This window comes from Galeopterus variegatus, unplaced genomic scaffold (assembly GCF_000696425.1).
Source record: "Galeopterus variegatus unplaced genomic scaffold, G_variegatus-3.0.2 Scaffold80, whole genome shotgun sequence".
Lineage (NCBI taxonomy): Eukaryota > Metazoa > Chordata > Mammalia > Dermoptera > Cynocephalidae > Galeopterus > Galeopterus variegatus.
This window is the reverse complement of record NW_007726191.1, coordinates 667,699-682,483: the sequence shown is the minus strand read 5'-3', so window position 1 is coordinate 682,483 and position 14,785 is coordinate 667,699. Positions and strand designations below refer to the sequence as shown.

At 51.4% G+C, this 14,785-nt stretch overlaps 3 protein-coding genes across 3 annotated transcripts in view; 1 reads left to right on the top strand and 2 right to left on the bottom strand.

Moving 5' to 3' along the window:
- The window catches only part of NUP188 (nucleoporin 188kDa), a 59,527-nt gene extending 59,100 nt beyond the window's left edge, over positions 1–427 (bottom strand). Inside the window, exon 1 of the mRNA XM_008579660.1 lies at positions 114–427. Coding sequence (XP_008577882.1) covers positions 114–427 — 314 coding nt within the window. The remainder of the gene's footprint in view (positions 1–113) is intronic.
- On the top strand, positions 19–2,200 carry DOLK (dolichol kinase). The gene has a single exon (XM_008579453.1). The coding sequence runs from the start codon at positions 426–428 to the stop codon at positions 2,040–2,042; it is 1,617 nt and encodes a 538-aa protein (XP_008577675.1). The 5' UTR covers positions 19–425; the 3' UTR covers positions 2,043–2,200.
- A 2,160-nt stretch (positions 2,201–4,360) lies between these two features.
- PHYHD1 (phytanoyl-CoA dioxygenase domain containing 1) lies at positions 4,361–14,580 on the bottom strand. Its single transcript, XM_008579443.1, has 10 exons — positions 14,497–14,580; positions 12,278–12,436; positions 8,965–9,040; positions 8,754–8,811; positions 8,135–8,171; positions 6,515–6,527; positions 5,965–6,108; positions 5,746–5,862; positions 4,889–5,015; positions 4,361–4,781 (listed from the first exon to the last, which is right to left on the bottom strand). Exons 1-10 carry the CDS (start codon positions 14,527–14,529, stop codon positions 4,736–4,738), a joined length of 810 nt encoding a protein of 269 aa, XP_008577665.1. The 5' UTR covers positions 14,530–14,580; the 3' UTR covers positions 4,361–4,735.
- Between the last annotated feature and the right edge of the window lie 205 nt (positions 14,581–14,785).

The following is a 14,785-nucleotide window of genomic DNA, read 5'->3' as shown; positions in this document are numbered from 1 at the left end:
CACGGCCCGCCGGCGCCAGCCGCCATCTTAGCGCGCGCGCGCGCGCTCCAGCCCCGCCCCTAGTCGCCGGGCCTACGCGACCACATGGGAGGGGCCTGTCCGTCACGTGGCACCGGCGAGAGGCGGGGCCAAGATGGCGAAACCCCGGGAAATGAACCTGCGGCGGTGGTAGCCGAGGCTGTGAAGAAGGCGGAGGAGTGACGACATCTACGCCATAGTTCGGCGGCGGCGGAGTGTGACCGGGCGCCAGCTCCCAGGTCGCAGAGAGTGACCCGCAGTGGAGCTCGCTTCTCGCAGCTGGAGAACTGAGGGAGAAGGTTGCCGGGTGGGGGAAGCTGCCGCCCTCTGCTTGGCGGGGCTGAGGGGCCCAGAGTCCAAGGCGTCCCTGGTCACTCCGGCTTCCCCGGAGCCCCAGGTCTGAAGACATGACCCGAGAGTGCCCTCCCCCGGCACCGGGGCCCGGGGCTCCGCTGAGCGGGTCGGTGCTGGCGGAAGCAGCGGTGGTGTTCGCCGTGGTGTTGAGTATCCACGCAACTGTGTGGGACCGGTACTCGTGGTGCGCCGTGGCCCTCGCAGTGCAGGCCTTCTACGTCCAATACAAGTGGGACCGGCTGCTACAGCAGGGAAGCGCCGTCTTCCAGTTCCGTGTGTCTGCAAACAGTGGCCTACTGCCCGCCTCCATGGTCATGCCTTTGCTTGGACTAGTCATGAAGGAGCGCTGCCAGGCTGCGGGGAACCCATTCTTTGAGCGCTTTGGCATTGTGGTGGCAGCTACTGGCATGGCAGTGGCCCTCTTTTCATCAGTGTTGGCGCTGGGCATCACTCGCCCGGTGCCCACCAACACTTGTGTCATCTCAGGTTTGGCTGGAGGTGTCATTATTTATATCATGAAGCACTCGCTGAGCGTGGGTGAGGTGATCGAAGTCCTGGAAGTCCTGCTGATCTTCGTTTATCTCAACATGATCCTACTATACTTGCTGCCCCGCAGCTTCACCCCGGGGGAGGCGCTGCTGGTATTGGGTGGCATTAGCTTCGTCCTCAACCAGCTGATCAAGCGTTCTCTGACTGTGGTGGAAAGCCAGGGGGACCCAGTGGACTTCTTCCTGCTAGTGGTGGTGGTAGGGGTGGTGCTCATGGGCATCTTCTTCAGCACCCTCTTTGTCTTTATGGACTCAGGTACCTGGGCCTCCTCCATCTTCTTCCACATCATGACCTGCGTGCTGGGCCTTGGCGTGGTCCTACCCTGGCTGCACCGGCTCATCCGCAGGAATCCCCTGATCTGGCTTTTTCAATTCCTCTTCCAGACAGACACCCGCATCTACCTCTTAGCCTATTGGTCTCTGCTGGCCACCTTGGCCTGCCTGGTAGTGCTGTACCAGAATGCCAAACGGTCATCCTCCGAATCCAAGAAGCACCAGGCCCCTACCATTGCCCGAAAGTATTTCCACTTCATTGTGGTAGCCACCTACATCCCAGGTATCATCTTTGACCGGCCATTGCTCTATGTGGCCGCCACTGTATGTCTGGCAGTCTTCATTTTCCTGGAGTATGTGCGCTACTTCCGCATCAAGCCCCTGGGTCACACTCTGCGGAGCCTCCTGTCCCTCTTCCTGGATGAACGAGACAGTGGACCACTCATCCTGACACACATCTACCTGCTCCTGGGCATGTCTCTTCCCATTTGGCTGGTCCCCAGACCCTGCACACAGAAGGGTAGCCTGGGGGGAGCGAGGGCCCTAGTGCCCTATGCTGGCGTCCTGGCCGTGGGTGTGGGTGATACTGTGGCCTCCATCTTCGGCAGCACCATGGGGGAAATCCGTTGGCCTGGAACCAAAAAGACTTTTGAGGGGACCATGACATCTATATTTGCACAGATCATTTCTGTAGCTCTGATCTTAATCTTTGACAGTGGAGTGGACCTAAACTACAGTTATGCTTGGATTTTGGGGTCCATCAGCACTGTGTCCCTCCTAGAAGCGTACACTACACAGATAGACAATCTCCTTTTGCCTCTCTACCTCCTGATATTGCTGATGGCCTAGCTGTTGTGCAGCAGCAGTGATGGAGTTAACAAGGACATGGGGAGGATGAACAGTCCCACAACAGCCAGCCACTTGGGCATGAGAAACCAAGAGGTGAAAAGCAGATTTAATTTTTCAGTTGATTCAGATTTAAAATTAAAAAAAAGCAAAGCTCTCCTGCTTTTAGTTTTTTAGATTAAAAAAAAAAAAAGGCTTAAAGAAATAGTACGACAAGTCAAAGAACTTGAGTGTGCTGTAGAGGCCCATCTCCTCCCACCTTGCAGTCTCAGAGGGTACTGGAGTGGCCAGTAAAGCATAGTGGTTAATGCTTCAGGTTCTGGTGTCAAACTAATTTGGTCAGAATCCTTGGCTGCACAACTTCTTAACTATGTGACCTTGGGTGAGTCACTTAACCAGTCTGAGCCTCAGTTCAGTCTGCAAGATGGGAATAATGAGAGCCTGCACCTCACAGGATTTTGTGAGGATCTGGTGAGATGGAGTGTGTGAAGTGTCCAGCCTGGCTCATCCATGATGGGCAATCAATAAGGGAGTGTCATTGTTACCCAAAACCAGTCCTCATCTTAGCAAAGAGCCAGGTGAGCCAAGGGATTTTATGAGTTATACTCAGAAACCAGAGTGACCTTTACTCTACTGGCTTCGCTTGGAGGAGAAGTTGGGCATGTGGAAGGGCTGGGGAAGAGAATCAGATCCTGGGCTGTTGTCCTGTTTCAGCCAACCCCACACCTGCCTCTGCTGCCTGGCTGAGGGGTGCTGATAGAGAAGGATGGGCTGAATAGCACCAGGTCCTTGCCAACGGGTCCTTCCTGAGACCCTTTCACGTTCCAGTCCTGTCCAAACCATCTTTGTCTCTTCACATGGCAGAGCCTAGGACAGATCCACAGGGGCTGGAGGAGTTTCCTGAGAGTTCAAAATGGGTCTGCTAGGGGTGGCACGCTCTAGGAGAGCATGTCAGGGCAGGCTCTGGGTCTGTGTGGTCCCCAACACATCCCCCAGGGTTAGCACAGAGCCGGCACATAGCAGGAACTCAGTAGACGCTCGCTGAATGGATGAACATTTCCCATCAGTAGAAGAGAGCACAGCAGGATTTCCGAGGCTAGAAGATTTCCTCCTGCTCACCAAGCCTGGCAGGCAGGAACTTAGCAGGAAGAGGTGAGAACTTTGGCCCACCAAGGCCAGAAACCAGGAGTGGGGCTCTAGGGAGCTGGAGCTTCTGCCTGGGAATACCAGAGGAAGACATCTCCTCAGGCACATTCATTCCTTCATTGAGGTGTTCCTTCAGGGCTCAATGGAGATTTAACAAACCCACTCCTCCCAGACTCTGTTCCACTGCTAGCCAAAGGAAGTGGCAAAATGTTGGGGAAAGAGCACCAGCTTTGTGTCCACTGGCTCCCCAGCTGGCCTTGGGGAAGGGCTCTATCCTCTGGGCTTTGGTTTGTCCATGTAGATAGTGGGGGAATGGACTAAATCAGGTTCACAAGCTCATATGGCTACCGCAGCCAGGCAGATAACTCAATGAATGAGGACAGGGGACCGCACTGGGCCTCTAGGGAGGCACCTGCAGCAAGTAATCACAATGCTAGAGTGTAGGCTCAATGCTGTCGATTGCCCACTCATTCAAGGAAGCTTGAATGGGTGAAACCTGGATTGTGTGAAACCTCTCAATTAAAAAAAATTTTTTTTAATGCTGAGGCCCAGACAAAACACACCTGCAGTCTGGAATCAGCCAGCATCCCCCAGTTTGCAACCTCTGGGTTAGACCCCAGCCAAGAAGGTTTTGGGTCTGGTAGTTGTTCCAGAAGGTCTGGGTGCCTGCCAAGCATACCTAAGCAGGAGGGGCTCTGGAGATCTAGTCTGACCACCTTATTGTACAGGAGGGGAAACAGGCCCAAAGAGAAGGATCTGGCCTGCGACCAGAGAACAAGATAGTCACAGAGCCAGGACCAGAACCTGGGACTCTAGATTCCTACTCCTCGGCTTCTTTCCTCTCCCCAAGCAGAGAACACGGGATAGTGTAGAGGTTAGGAGCACAGGCTCTGGTTGAGGCTGCCCTCCTGAACAACTGAGCAGCTGTGTAACTTGGGCAGGAAGGGACATGGGCCCTCCTTACCATTTCCTTGCCTCGGCTGCTTCATCTGTAAATGAGGATGATTAGAGCACCTACTTCTCTGTATAAGGATTCAGTGAGGCACACAAATGTCACTTAATGTTAAAATCATGCAAACCATGCCAGGGAAGACTGGGTACCTGGGATGATTTTCAGCAGGGCTATCATCTGGAGAGCAAGGCTGCTTGGGAAAAAAGGGTCAATTGAGAAGCTGTGTTTGGAAATTGTTTTTATTCAGTGTCTTACTCAGTAATAATCAGAGTTCCATACGAGAGCAGAGAAGAGTGACAAGTGGCCAGGACCCTTTCATGGCTGAGAGGCTGCCTCAAGGGGGAGCTTGTGTTGGGCCAGTGGGGAGGCAGAGAGACAAAGATCTTGGGGAAGCCACCCACCCATCCCGGGCTGCTGCCTGTCACTTCCACCTCTTGCCTGCCTGTCTGCAGGGCTGAGGGGCACAGGCACCAACAGAGGAAAGCCCAGGAGGGGAGATGCAACTTCCCTGTTGCAGCCAGGAGGGCAGTAAGGCACTGGTGTTTGCAGCCCACAGCTTCACCTGGGAAGGGTCAGGGCCCCAGCCCTGGGAGGGCCTTTAGGTGTACAGTGGAGGAAAGGGCAGCTCAGCTGTCGGCTGCAGCCTGCATTGGATGGAGGAGACGGCCTTGACATGCCAGCATTACTGCTCTCAGCCTCCAGTGCCCTTCAGGGGACTGTCTGGGGCACAAATACACACCCTGCCACCTACCAGTTGTCCGGGCTCCAAACGGTGCCCGAGGCCTCCATGAGGTGGAAAGTATAGACATGGCGTGAGCTGTCGGAGAGGTTCTGCTCGCTCTTATGCACCACTTCTCCATGGATGAGGACCAGCGCCCCTGGGTGGGGACACGAGCAGATTGGAACACCAGCCCCGCGTTTACCCCTTCCCAGGGCAGGAAGGGACGTCGGCCTTCCTCCCTCCAGCAGTTTTGTGTTCCCGACTCATCCCCATCTCCACCCTGAAAGCTCAGGTGCCTGCAGCCTGCTCCAGGGGCAGAGGCCATGCTGTTTAGACATGGGCTGTCCTGGGATCAAGGGCTCTCTGCTGTGGCCTGTGTCCTTGGCAAGCCTTAGGTAGGGCCTCCCGTCTGTGGCGTTTGCAGGATCAGGCAGAAAACCTCTGTACTGTGCCAGTCACTTGGGACCCTGCCCATGATGCTAGGTTGGACCTCACTTTTCCCTTTTCCATAAGGAAGGGGGTGGACCGAGAGCCAACATTTGTTGAGCACTTCCTGTGCACCATGCAGGTTCTACGTAAACATCCTGTATACATCATCTCACTGCCCTCCCCACTTTACATTTGGGGAAACTGAGGCTCTGAGAGAGTCAGTCATTTGTGCAAAGCAACAGCCCCTAAGTAGTATAGTCTCGATTCTATTCTGATCCAGGGGAACTTGCTGGCAATCACACTGCTTCCCACCTCTCAAGTGCCTGTCCAGCCCCACCTGCTCTCATTCTGTGACTTCACAGCCCACAGATGACCCCTAGGGGAGCCTCATGGATGCTGGATGGTCAAGCAAACACAGACCCATGGGCATGACCCCCTGCCCTCTGCATCCCTTCTACCTCTCCGCACTGGTGTGGGCACAAAGAGGTTGTTGTCCCGGGCTGGCTCTGACCCGAGGAACCTGGTGCCAGGCATCGAGCCAGAAGGGGCCCGGATGAGCCTTCTTGACACTCCACCTGCAGGCAAGATGGAGCCTTTAACCCTCTTTTCTCCAGGCCCCTCTCCCTGGAGAGAGAGTGGGGGAGTACAGATGGGCAGGGAGGGGCAGGGGTTCTCACTGGTGTGGGAGCCAGGGATGAACCAGAGGCAGCCATTCTCCAGTGTGGTATCCTCCAACGCGATCCACAAACCCAATAGCTGGCCCAGGGGCTCCGTGTACAGGAAGGAGGCATCCTGGTGAGGAAGGACTGCGGCAGACCCGCCTGGGGGTGAGGAGCCCACCCCTTTGCCCAGTCCCACCTCACCTTGGCCTTGTTTCCCATTCCTTAGTCCTCTCTGAGCCTTCCAGTTAGTCTCACCATAGGAAGGAGGCATCCTGGTGAGGAAGGACTGCGGCAGACCCGCCTGGGGGTGAGGAGCCCACTCCTTTGCCCAGTCCCACCTCACCTTGGCCTTGTTTCCCATTCCTTAGTCCTCTCTGAGCCTTCCAGTTAGTCTCACCACTTCCTGGCCCAGGAACTCTGGGCAAGAGATTTCACTGTCAAAGCTTCAACTTCCTAAACTGTAAAGTGGCCCCAACAATAACCTACTTCATAAGGTTACTAGAGGATTCCATAAGATGATGTATGAAAAGTGCTTAGTACAGGGCCAAACATTATAATTGCTTGCTAAAATGTAGCTGCTATTGTTTCATTCCAGCCAGGAAACTAAAGCCACCATTCTTAACCAGGGATGAGCAGCTCCCAGCCACAAGTGGGTCCATGCAGTGGTATAAGATTGGGAAATTGGGTGCGAAGTAGAGGAATAAGCATGACCAGCATCCATATCTTGTAAAACCTCCCCATGTGATGCTGTGCACAGCCAGGTGGAGAACCACTGAACACCAGAACTCAGTCTGCACTAACAAAGTAAAGGAGGTGCTGGTCTCACCGCCTTCCTTCCTGGGCTGCTGTGTTTCCTAACAGTGGGGGCTTCAAAGCATTTGGGAGAGGAATGGCTGAAGGAACTGGGGGTGCTAGACTCGGGCAGAGAGGCTCAGGGAGGGATGGCCATCCCATCAGGGGACTGAATGGTGTGGAGGAGGGCGGTGGTCACGAGGAGGCACATTTGGGCTCCTGCAAAGGAGGACAGGGCCGTCTGTGAGGGGGTAAGCTCCCTGCCACGGGAGGTGTTTGAGCAGAAGTGGATAATCATCCACCAGGAGGCTGTAAAGGGTATCTGTGCATTCGGCGGGGTTTGGAACTCTATCAGCAAATTCCATGCTGAATTAGTCCTCGAGGGACCTTACTAAAAATACAGATCCCCAGGGCCGGCCCATGGCTCACTTGGGAGAGCGTGGTGCTGACAATGCCAAGTCAAGGGTTAAGATCCCCTTACCGGTCATCTTTGATTCTTTGAGAAAGGCGTTTTTGATAAAAAAGGTTTGGAGCTGGGGACCTAGAGGTGGGGAGGAGGGGACCCTGAGGGGGCTGGACTTGGGTATCTGCCCCCCAGGGCTGGAAAGGTGCCGAGGCCCGCTGCCTGTGGGAGTCTGGCTCCAGTTCTTCTGCCTTTACCTGTTCTCTGTGCCACAGGAAATTTCCTGGTCCCTCCAGAGAAATCCATCAACAAAATTGGCCATGGTGAGCAGGGGCCCAGGAGTGTGGGAAAGAAAATGGGGAAACTGACGCCTGAAACGTTTAGGAGCCTAAATCAGAGCCCATAGTAAGGTAGTGGTCAGGCAAATGGCATTGCTGGCTGCTGGCTCCCCATCTGGCCTCCTTGGTCTTCTGCATCTTATGAGCTGATCATATGACGCTGCCACCACAGCACTGGGAAGCGGGTCCACTTGAGTCCCACTGAACAGATGGGCACGTGCATTCTCCTCCAATCTCTACTGCCTGGCCCCAGGCACTGGGAGGATCCTGGGTACACCTGCTTCTTGGAGCCTCTTTAATGGGCACCTTACATATTGACGGGATTCCTATCCTGAGACCCCAAAACCAACTAAGGAAAATGTCCCTCCCCCCCGTTTTTTTTCAGGATCATACATTACAATTTATTTTTGCAGACTTCTTATTTTTTTTATTTTTTAAAAGATGACCTGTAAGGGGATCTTAACCCTTGACTTGGTGTTGTCAGCACCACGCTCAGCCAGTGAGCGAACCGGCCATCCCTATGTGGGATCCGAACCCGGGGCCTTGGTGTTATCAGCACCGCACTCTACCGAGTGAGCCACGGGCCGGCCCACAATAGCAAATTTTATGTGTATTTTTTCACAACTTGTTTACAAAGCTACCGTGATATAACTTCAAGTTTAAAAAAATGAGTCTGGGCCGGCCCGTGGCTCACTCAGGAGAGTGCGGTGCTGATAAAAACAAGGCCATGGGTTCGGATCCTATATAGGGATGGCCGGTTCGCTCACTGGCTGAGCGTGGTGCTGACAACACCAAGTCAAGGGTTAAGATCCCCTTACAGGTCATCTTTTAAAAAATAAAAAAAATAAGAAGTCTGCAAAAATAAATTGTAATGTATGATCCTGAAAAAAAACGGGGGGGAGGGACATTTTCCTTAGTTGGTTTTGGGGTCTCAGGATAGGAATCCCGTCAATATGTAAGGTGCCCATTAAAGAGGCTCCAAGAAGCAGGTGTACCCAGGATCCTCCCAGTGCCTGGGGCCAGGCAGTAGAGATTGGAGGAGAATGCACGTGCCCATCTGTTCAGTGGGACTCAAGTGGACCCGCTTCCCAGTGCTGTGGTGGCAGCGTCATATGATCAGCTCATAAGATGCAGAAGACCAAGGAGGCCAGATGGGGAGCCAGCAGCCAGCAATGCCATTTGCCTGACCACTACCTTACTATGGGCTCTGATTTAGGCTCCTAAACGTTTCAGGCATCATTTTCCCCATTTTCTTTCCCACACTCCTGGGCCCCTGCTCACCATGGCCAATTTTGTTGATGGATTTCTCTGGAGGGACCAGGAAATTTCCTGTGGCACAGAGAACAGGTAAAGGCAGAAGAACTGGAGCCAGACTCCCACAGGCAGCGGGCCTCGGCACCTTTCCAGCCCTGGGGGGCAGATACCCAAGTCCAGCCCCCTCAGGGTCCCCTCCTCCCCACCTCTAGGTCCCCAGCTCCAAACCTTTTTTATCAAAAACGCCTTTCTCAAAGAAGAATCGAATCTTGTCACCGCTGTTCAAGAAATAGTCTGAGATGCACTGTGGAAAGGGAACATTGAAGAGACTGAGAGAGCACCCCGGGGCCAGAGCTGGGCCTGGCAAAGAGAGGAGAGGATTTGGATGCTCCCCACCCATCAGGATGACAGATCCCCCGCACAAGGGGCTTTCACAAACATGTCCACTGGGGCACAGACAATGAAATACATGTGCCTGGAAGCACAGCCTGAAGCTACAAACATAGAATTTCTTGGAAACTTCTTAATGTTGTGACTCAGAACCCAGATGCAAGAGTTAAACAGGCCTGGTTCCCAGCTAGCCTTGAGCCCCTCATTTCACCTCTCAAAGCTTTGATTTCCTCATCTGTAAAAGCAGAATAATATTAGAACTAACCTCCCCAATTGCTGGAGGCTTCAGCCAGAGGCTGAATCTTATAGCAGTTGTGGGCACAGACTGCGGAGCTAGAATACTTGATTTCAAATCCCATCTCTGCCACTGACTGGCTATGTGACCATGACCACATTACTGACATTTCTGGGCTTAGTTTTTTTTTGTTGTTGTTGCCCAGCTAGCCTTGAGCCCCTCATTTCACCTCTCAAAGCTTTGATTTCCTCATCTGTAAAAGTAGAATAATATTAGAACTAACCTCCCCAATTGCTGGAGGCTTCAGCCAGAGGCTGAATCTTATAGCAGTTGTGGGCACAGACTGCGGAGCTAGGATACTTGATTTCAAATCCCATCTCTGCCACTGACTGGCTATGTGACCATGACCACATTACTGACATTTCTGGGCTTAGTTTTTTGTTGTTGTTGTTGTTTTTTATTTTAAAAGATGACCAGTAAGGGGATTTTAACCCTTGGCTTGGTGTTGTCAGCACCACGCTCAACCAGTGAGCGAACCGGCCATCCCTATATAGGATCCGAACCCATGGCCCTGGTGTTATCAGCACCGCACCCTCCCGAGTGAGCCATGAGCTGGCCCTCTGGGCTTAGTTTTTTCATAAAATATAGATGCTATTAATGGTACCTATCTCAGAGGGTGTTGTAAGGATTATTAGTTGGTACATATAAAGCACAAGAACAGTCCTTGGAATGTGCTAAGTACCATGTGAGTATTTGCTATTATTAGTAGTAGTAGTACTACTTCTACTGCTACATACATGAGGGTACTTCCAAAAGTTTGCAGAAAATAGAATTGAAAGACCATACAGGGCTGGCTGGTTAGCTCAGTTGGTTAGAGTGTGGTGCTGATAACACCAAGGTCCAGGATTCCATCCCTGTACTAGCCAGCTACCAAACAAAAATAAAACAAAAAACAAATGTTTTCATGTACTTTTTGAAGTACTCCTGTAAAACACTCAGCAAGGCATAGCTAAATGCTCAATAAATATAAGCCATTGCTAATCTTTTTCTCTTTTCTTAATAACCACTCCTCATTAACTATAATATCATATTTTACATTTCTTAGAATCATATGAAAACAATACTCCAGGAAGATGCACCCTGTTTTTCCCTGTGGTTTTAGCTACACTTGACTGCCATCATATAGATCTCCTCCCCAGGGGGATGCAAGGATATTGTCCAAAAAAAAAAAAAAAAAAAAAGGATATCGTCCAACCCTTTCATTTTACAAATGCAGACTGTGCCTATCTTTCTGCATGTGACAGAACTGGAACAAGTGGCACTGACGCCCATACCTGGATTCCCCAGGTGGCCACAGCCCCACCGCTCCCTCATGCAAGGCTCTGATCTGAGACACCCTGTGTGGCTCAACTCGATGACCTGTCCTTTCAAAGTCATTCCCATTGAAGACTAAAAGTTGTTCTCAACATTCTTAGCAATTCTGCACCAGGATGAGGCTGAGGGAAGCAAGTCAGGGAAGCACGGTTGATAATATTAAAGATAATGATGCTGAACAGGTGTCAAAGAGTTTACTTAACTCATTAATTCACGAGGGAACCAGTAAGATGTTATATCCAGTTCAAAGGAGAATTCCAAGAACCACATGTATACAGACAATAAGGAATGCTAAAGTGGATTTACTAATCGATGCCAAAGTGGTTTATCCATGAGGCAATAATTGCATTCTGCCACACCCGTTCATATCCATTTCTATGGATGAGTATCATGTGCATTATTATCAGTTTTATACAACTTACAGGGTTGTAAAATAACTCAAAGACAATAAAAGGTAGAGGTAACCTGTAAAGGAGAGCAACGCAGGATACTCACCAATCTTTTTTTTTCTAAACGCACATTTCACAGTTTTTCACAATATCAATAGTGAATATTTGAGGGTTTTACTGACTTCTGGGCACTCTGCCAAGCTCTTTTCTCTGCATCCTTCCCACCCCTGCAACCCACTGGTCTCTGGAGCATACTCAGAAGGCAGCTTGAAGAGCACAAAAGTCAGCCCCTCACTCCTCAGAGCCCTTGCATGATCTGACTTGACTGTGTCTGGCTGCAGGACCCCTGTCTCTGCTTTCTTCACCTGGAAGGGAGGCATGCAGCACATGAGCCCAGCTATGTGGAGGAAACTTGTCATTCCACAACCCTTTTTCCTTCCAAGACCCATTCCCTCCGTTCCCTGGGATGCAAGGCTTCTGGCTGATGTAATTCCCTTTATGCCCACCAGATGGCAGGAGCTCCTCGGTGTGGGTGTGAGCAAGCCCCACAAGCGTGCCTGGACTCAAATTCAGACTACAAGGGTTCAAGAGAACTGCGTGGATATCCCCCGAGTCTCAATGTATCCATTTCAAACTGTACTGAGTCCTATTATGTGACCTATTAGGTCACTGGGAGGAAACAGAGTTCCTCCCCTCTTTGGAAGGTAAGACACGGGTAAGCCCATCAACCAGTGGGCTCATTCTAGGTTGCTGGCCACAAAGATGCCCTTTGTGGCAGGAGAACTACTGGGGAAGTACAGCAGAGCAGTGAACAGCACAGACTTGGTATCAGACAGAGGTGGGTTCAAATCCTGACTCTCTATCAATTACTATCTGTGTGCTTTGGAGCAAGTGATCTGAGCCTCATTTTCCCCATCTGTCAAATGGGGTCAATAATGCCTACCTTATAAACTTAAATTCACAGTGAGGAATGAGGGAAAGATGCACGTAAGGTGCTTAGAATGGCACTTGGCACGTGGGAGGCTCAGGGCCTGATCCATTATCAGAACAAGCCAGTGTGCCTTGGGCCCCTCCCTTCCAGGCTGCTGCTCTGGCAGGAGACTGAGCCTCCATCAAAGACCGGATCCCACCGTCATCTGCCCCGTGCACCCACTTGGGCTCGAAGCTGCTCCTCTTCATCGGTGGAAAATTCCGTGAGGCAGTGGAGAGGGACATCCATCTTGGCCACTATCTCGCCAATCCTCTGCTGCATGGCCACACACTCGTCTGCAGACAAGAATCCTTCCAGCACCAGGAACCCGTCCTCCTTGAACTACAGGCAAGAACGAGACACATGCTTCCCCCTGCCTTCAAATGTTCTCTATGACATAGGCCGGCCGTGGCTCACTCAGGAGAGTGCGGTGCTGATAACACCAAGGCCTCGGGTTCGGATCCCATATAGGGATGGCTGGTTTGCTCACTGGCTGAGCGTGGTGCTGACAACACCAAGCCAAGGGTTGAGATCCCCTTACCGGTCATCTTTTTTAAAAAAAATAAAATAAATAAAATAAAAAATAAATAAAAAACAAATGTTCTATATGACAATATTTGACCCCTCCCCCAAACCAGCAGCTGTGTAAAGATGAGACCAAGTGCTGCCCGCACCCCAACACGGTGCATGGTGTCTGGCATCCAACGAGAGCAATCAGTATTGGCTGCTCGAATGAAGGAAGGAGGAAGGGGATGGGGAGGTTGTCCCTGCCCCATAGGCTTGAGCCACATGGAAATACCTCATTCATTTATTCAGTAAATAGTGTACTCACCAATCTTTTTTTTTCTAAACGCACATTTCACAGTTTTTCACAATATCAATAGTGAATATTTGAGGGTTTTACTGACTTCTGGGCACTCTGCCAAGCTCTTTTCTCTGCATCCTTCCCACCCCTGCAACCCACTGGTCTCTGGAGCATACTCAGAAGGCAGCTTGAAGAGCACAAAAGTCAGCCCCTCACTCCTCAGAGCCCTTGCATGATCTGACTTGACTGTGTCTGGCTGCAGGACCCCTGTCTCTGCTTTCTTCACCTGGAAGGGAGGCATGCAGCACATGAGCCCAGCTATGTGGAGGAAACTTGTCATTCCACAACCCTTTTTCCTTCCAAGACCCATTCCCTCCGTTCCCTGGATGTGAACCAGGTGGGAAGGAGAAGGGTCTTAGGCCTTAACAAGGACATGGGAAGTCACTTCTTGAAACACCGTAAAGTGTCTGATTTCCAATTACTGACCCCTCTATTCCCAGTTCTGGCTTCCACACACTGGATGTTGGAACATTCATGATCATTGACTATGGGCCCTTCTGTCTCTGGGCAGCTCTGCATGTTAGAAAGAATCACATCGGTATCAAGCTGAGAACTGCCTCCTTGGGAACTGGGCCATCCACAGCAAACTGCATACTCTTGATTCAGTAAACACACTGCTAGGAAGTCTTCTGAGATTAGCATATCGGGGAGCAAAGATGTATGCTTAGTGAGAGCAATCAATAGAAAATAATCTAAATGCTCACAGGCTGATGAGTTAGCTCACTTGGTGTTATAACACTGAGGTCAAGGGTTCGGATCCCATACCTGCCATCCACCAAAAAAGAAAAATTTTTAAAAAGGTGGTTATGAGTTGTTCGATTAGCTCTGTTGGTTATAGTGCAGCCTTATAACACCAAGGTCACAGGTTTGGATCCCAGTATCAGCCAGCCACCAGAAAACAACAACGAAAAAAGCTGGATACAAGTGAGTATCTGATGGCTGTAAGAACTTGGGCAAGTGGTTTCCTCTCTGTGGCCCTCAGACTATCAAATGGAGTAGCAGTGGTGCCTCCTTTAGAGAACACGTGGTGAGGGTGATAAGTGATGGTGATAGCTGCTGTTGAAACAGATTAGAGGGCTGTATATCAAAATATTAACAGTCTTGGCATAGGAATTTATGGGTGGTTTCAGTTTTTTTAAAACTCTGTGTGCCTCTAATCCCCTTGTGTTAGCGTTAGCCTTTCCTATTTGGAAGGACACATGACCCTGGGAGGACACATGACCCTGGGAGGACGATCTCCCCTGGCCCCGCCCCTGTCCATGCCCCCGCCCCCTGCTCGCCAGAGGATCCCAATGTTTTATTCTGGTTTGAGTCATACACACATTCCCACCCCATCACGGGTCCTGTGACATGGATACCCCAGGCTGTGTACCTGCAGAGGTTAGAGGTTATGATTGGAAACCCACCCCTTTAGTGGTCAGTTTCCTCTTTTGTAAAATGGCGGGGGGTGGGTTGACTTCCTGGGGACTACTGGAGATTAAGTGGGCCCCCCCCACTTTTACCTGACCCTCCCAGCCCCTACCCTGCGGGTCCCTACCTTCTGGAGCTGCGAAAGGCTTAGGCAAGCCATGGGGACAATCAGGGCAAGTGGCTCTGACTGCTAAGTCCAAAGCGGGAGAAGAGGAAGTTCAGGAGGGAGGAGTCATCTGGGAGGACCAGAAAGACTTAACCCTTGCCTACCCAGAAGAAACCCATTACCACTACCCAGCCCTCCTCTCCCAAACATGCACAGACCAGCACGTGCCCTCCAGGCTGAGCCCCCTCCAAGCTGGACCCCAGCCCAGCACCTACCCCACCCCCACCCCGCCCTCCCCCCTGCCCTGCTC

Coding starts and splice junctions, on each gene's coding strand:
- PHYHD1 (XM_008579443.1), bottom strand. CDS start 14,529: ATGGCTTGCCTAAGCCTTTCGCAGCTCCAGAAG. Junction 5,016..5,745: donor GCCCACACCAGTGCGGAGAG/GTAGAAGGGATG, acceptor GTCCCCACCCAG/GGGCGCTGGTCCTCATCCAT. Junction 4,782..4,888: donor GTTTGGAGCCCGGACAACTG/GTAGGTGGCAGG, acceptor CATCCAATGCAG/GCTGCAGCCGACAGCTGAGC.
- DOLK (XM_008579453.1), top strand. CDS start 426: ATGACCCGAGAGTGCCCTCCCCCGGCACCGGGGCCCGGGGCTCCGCTG.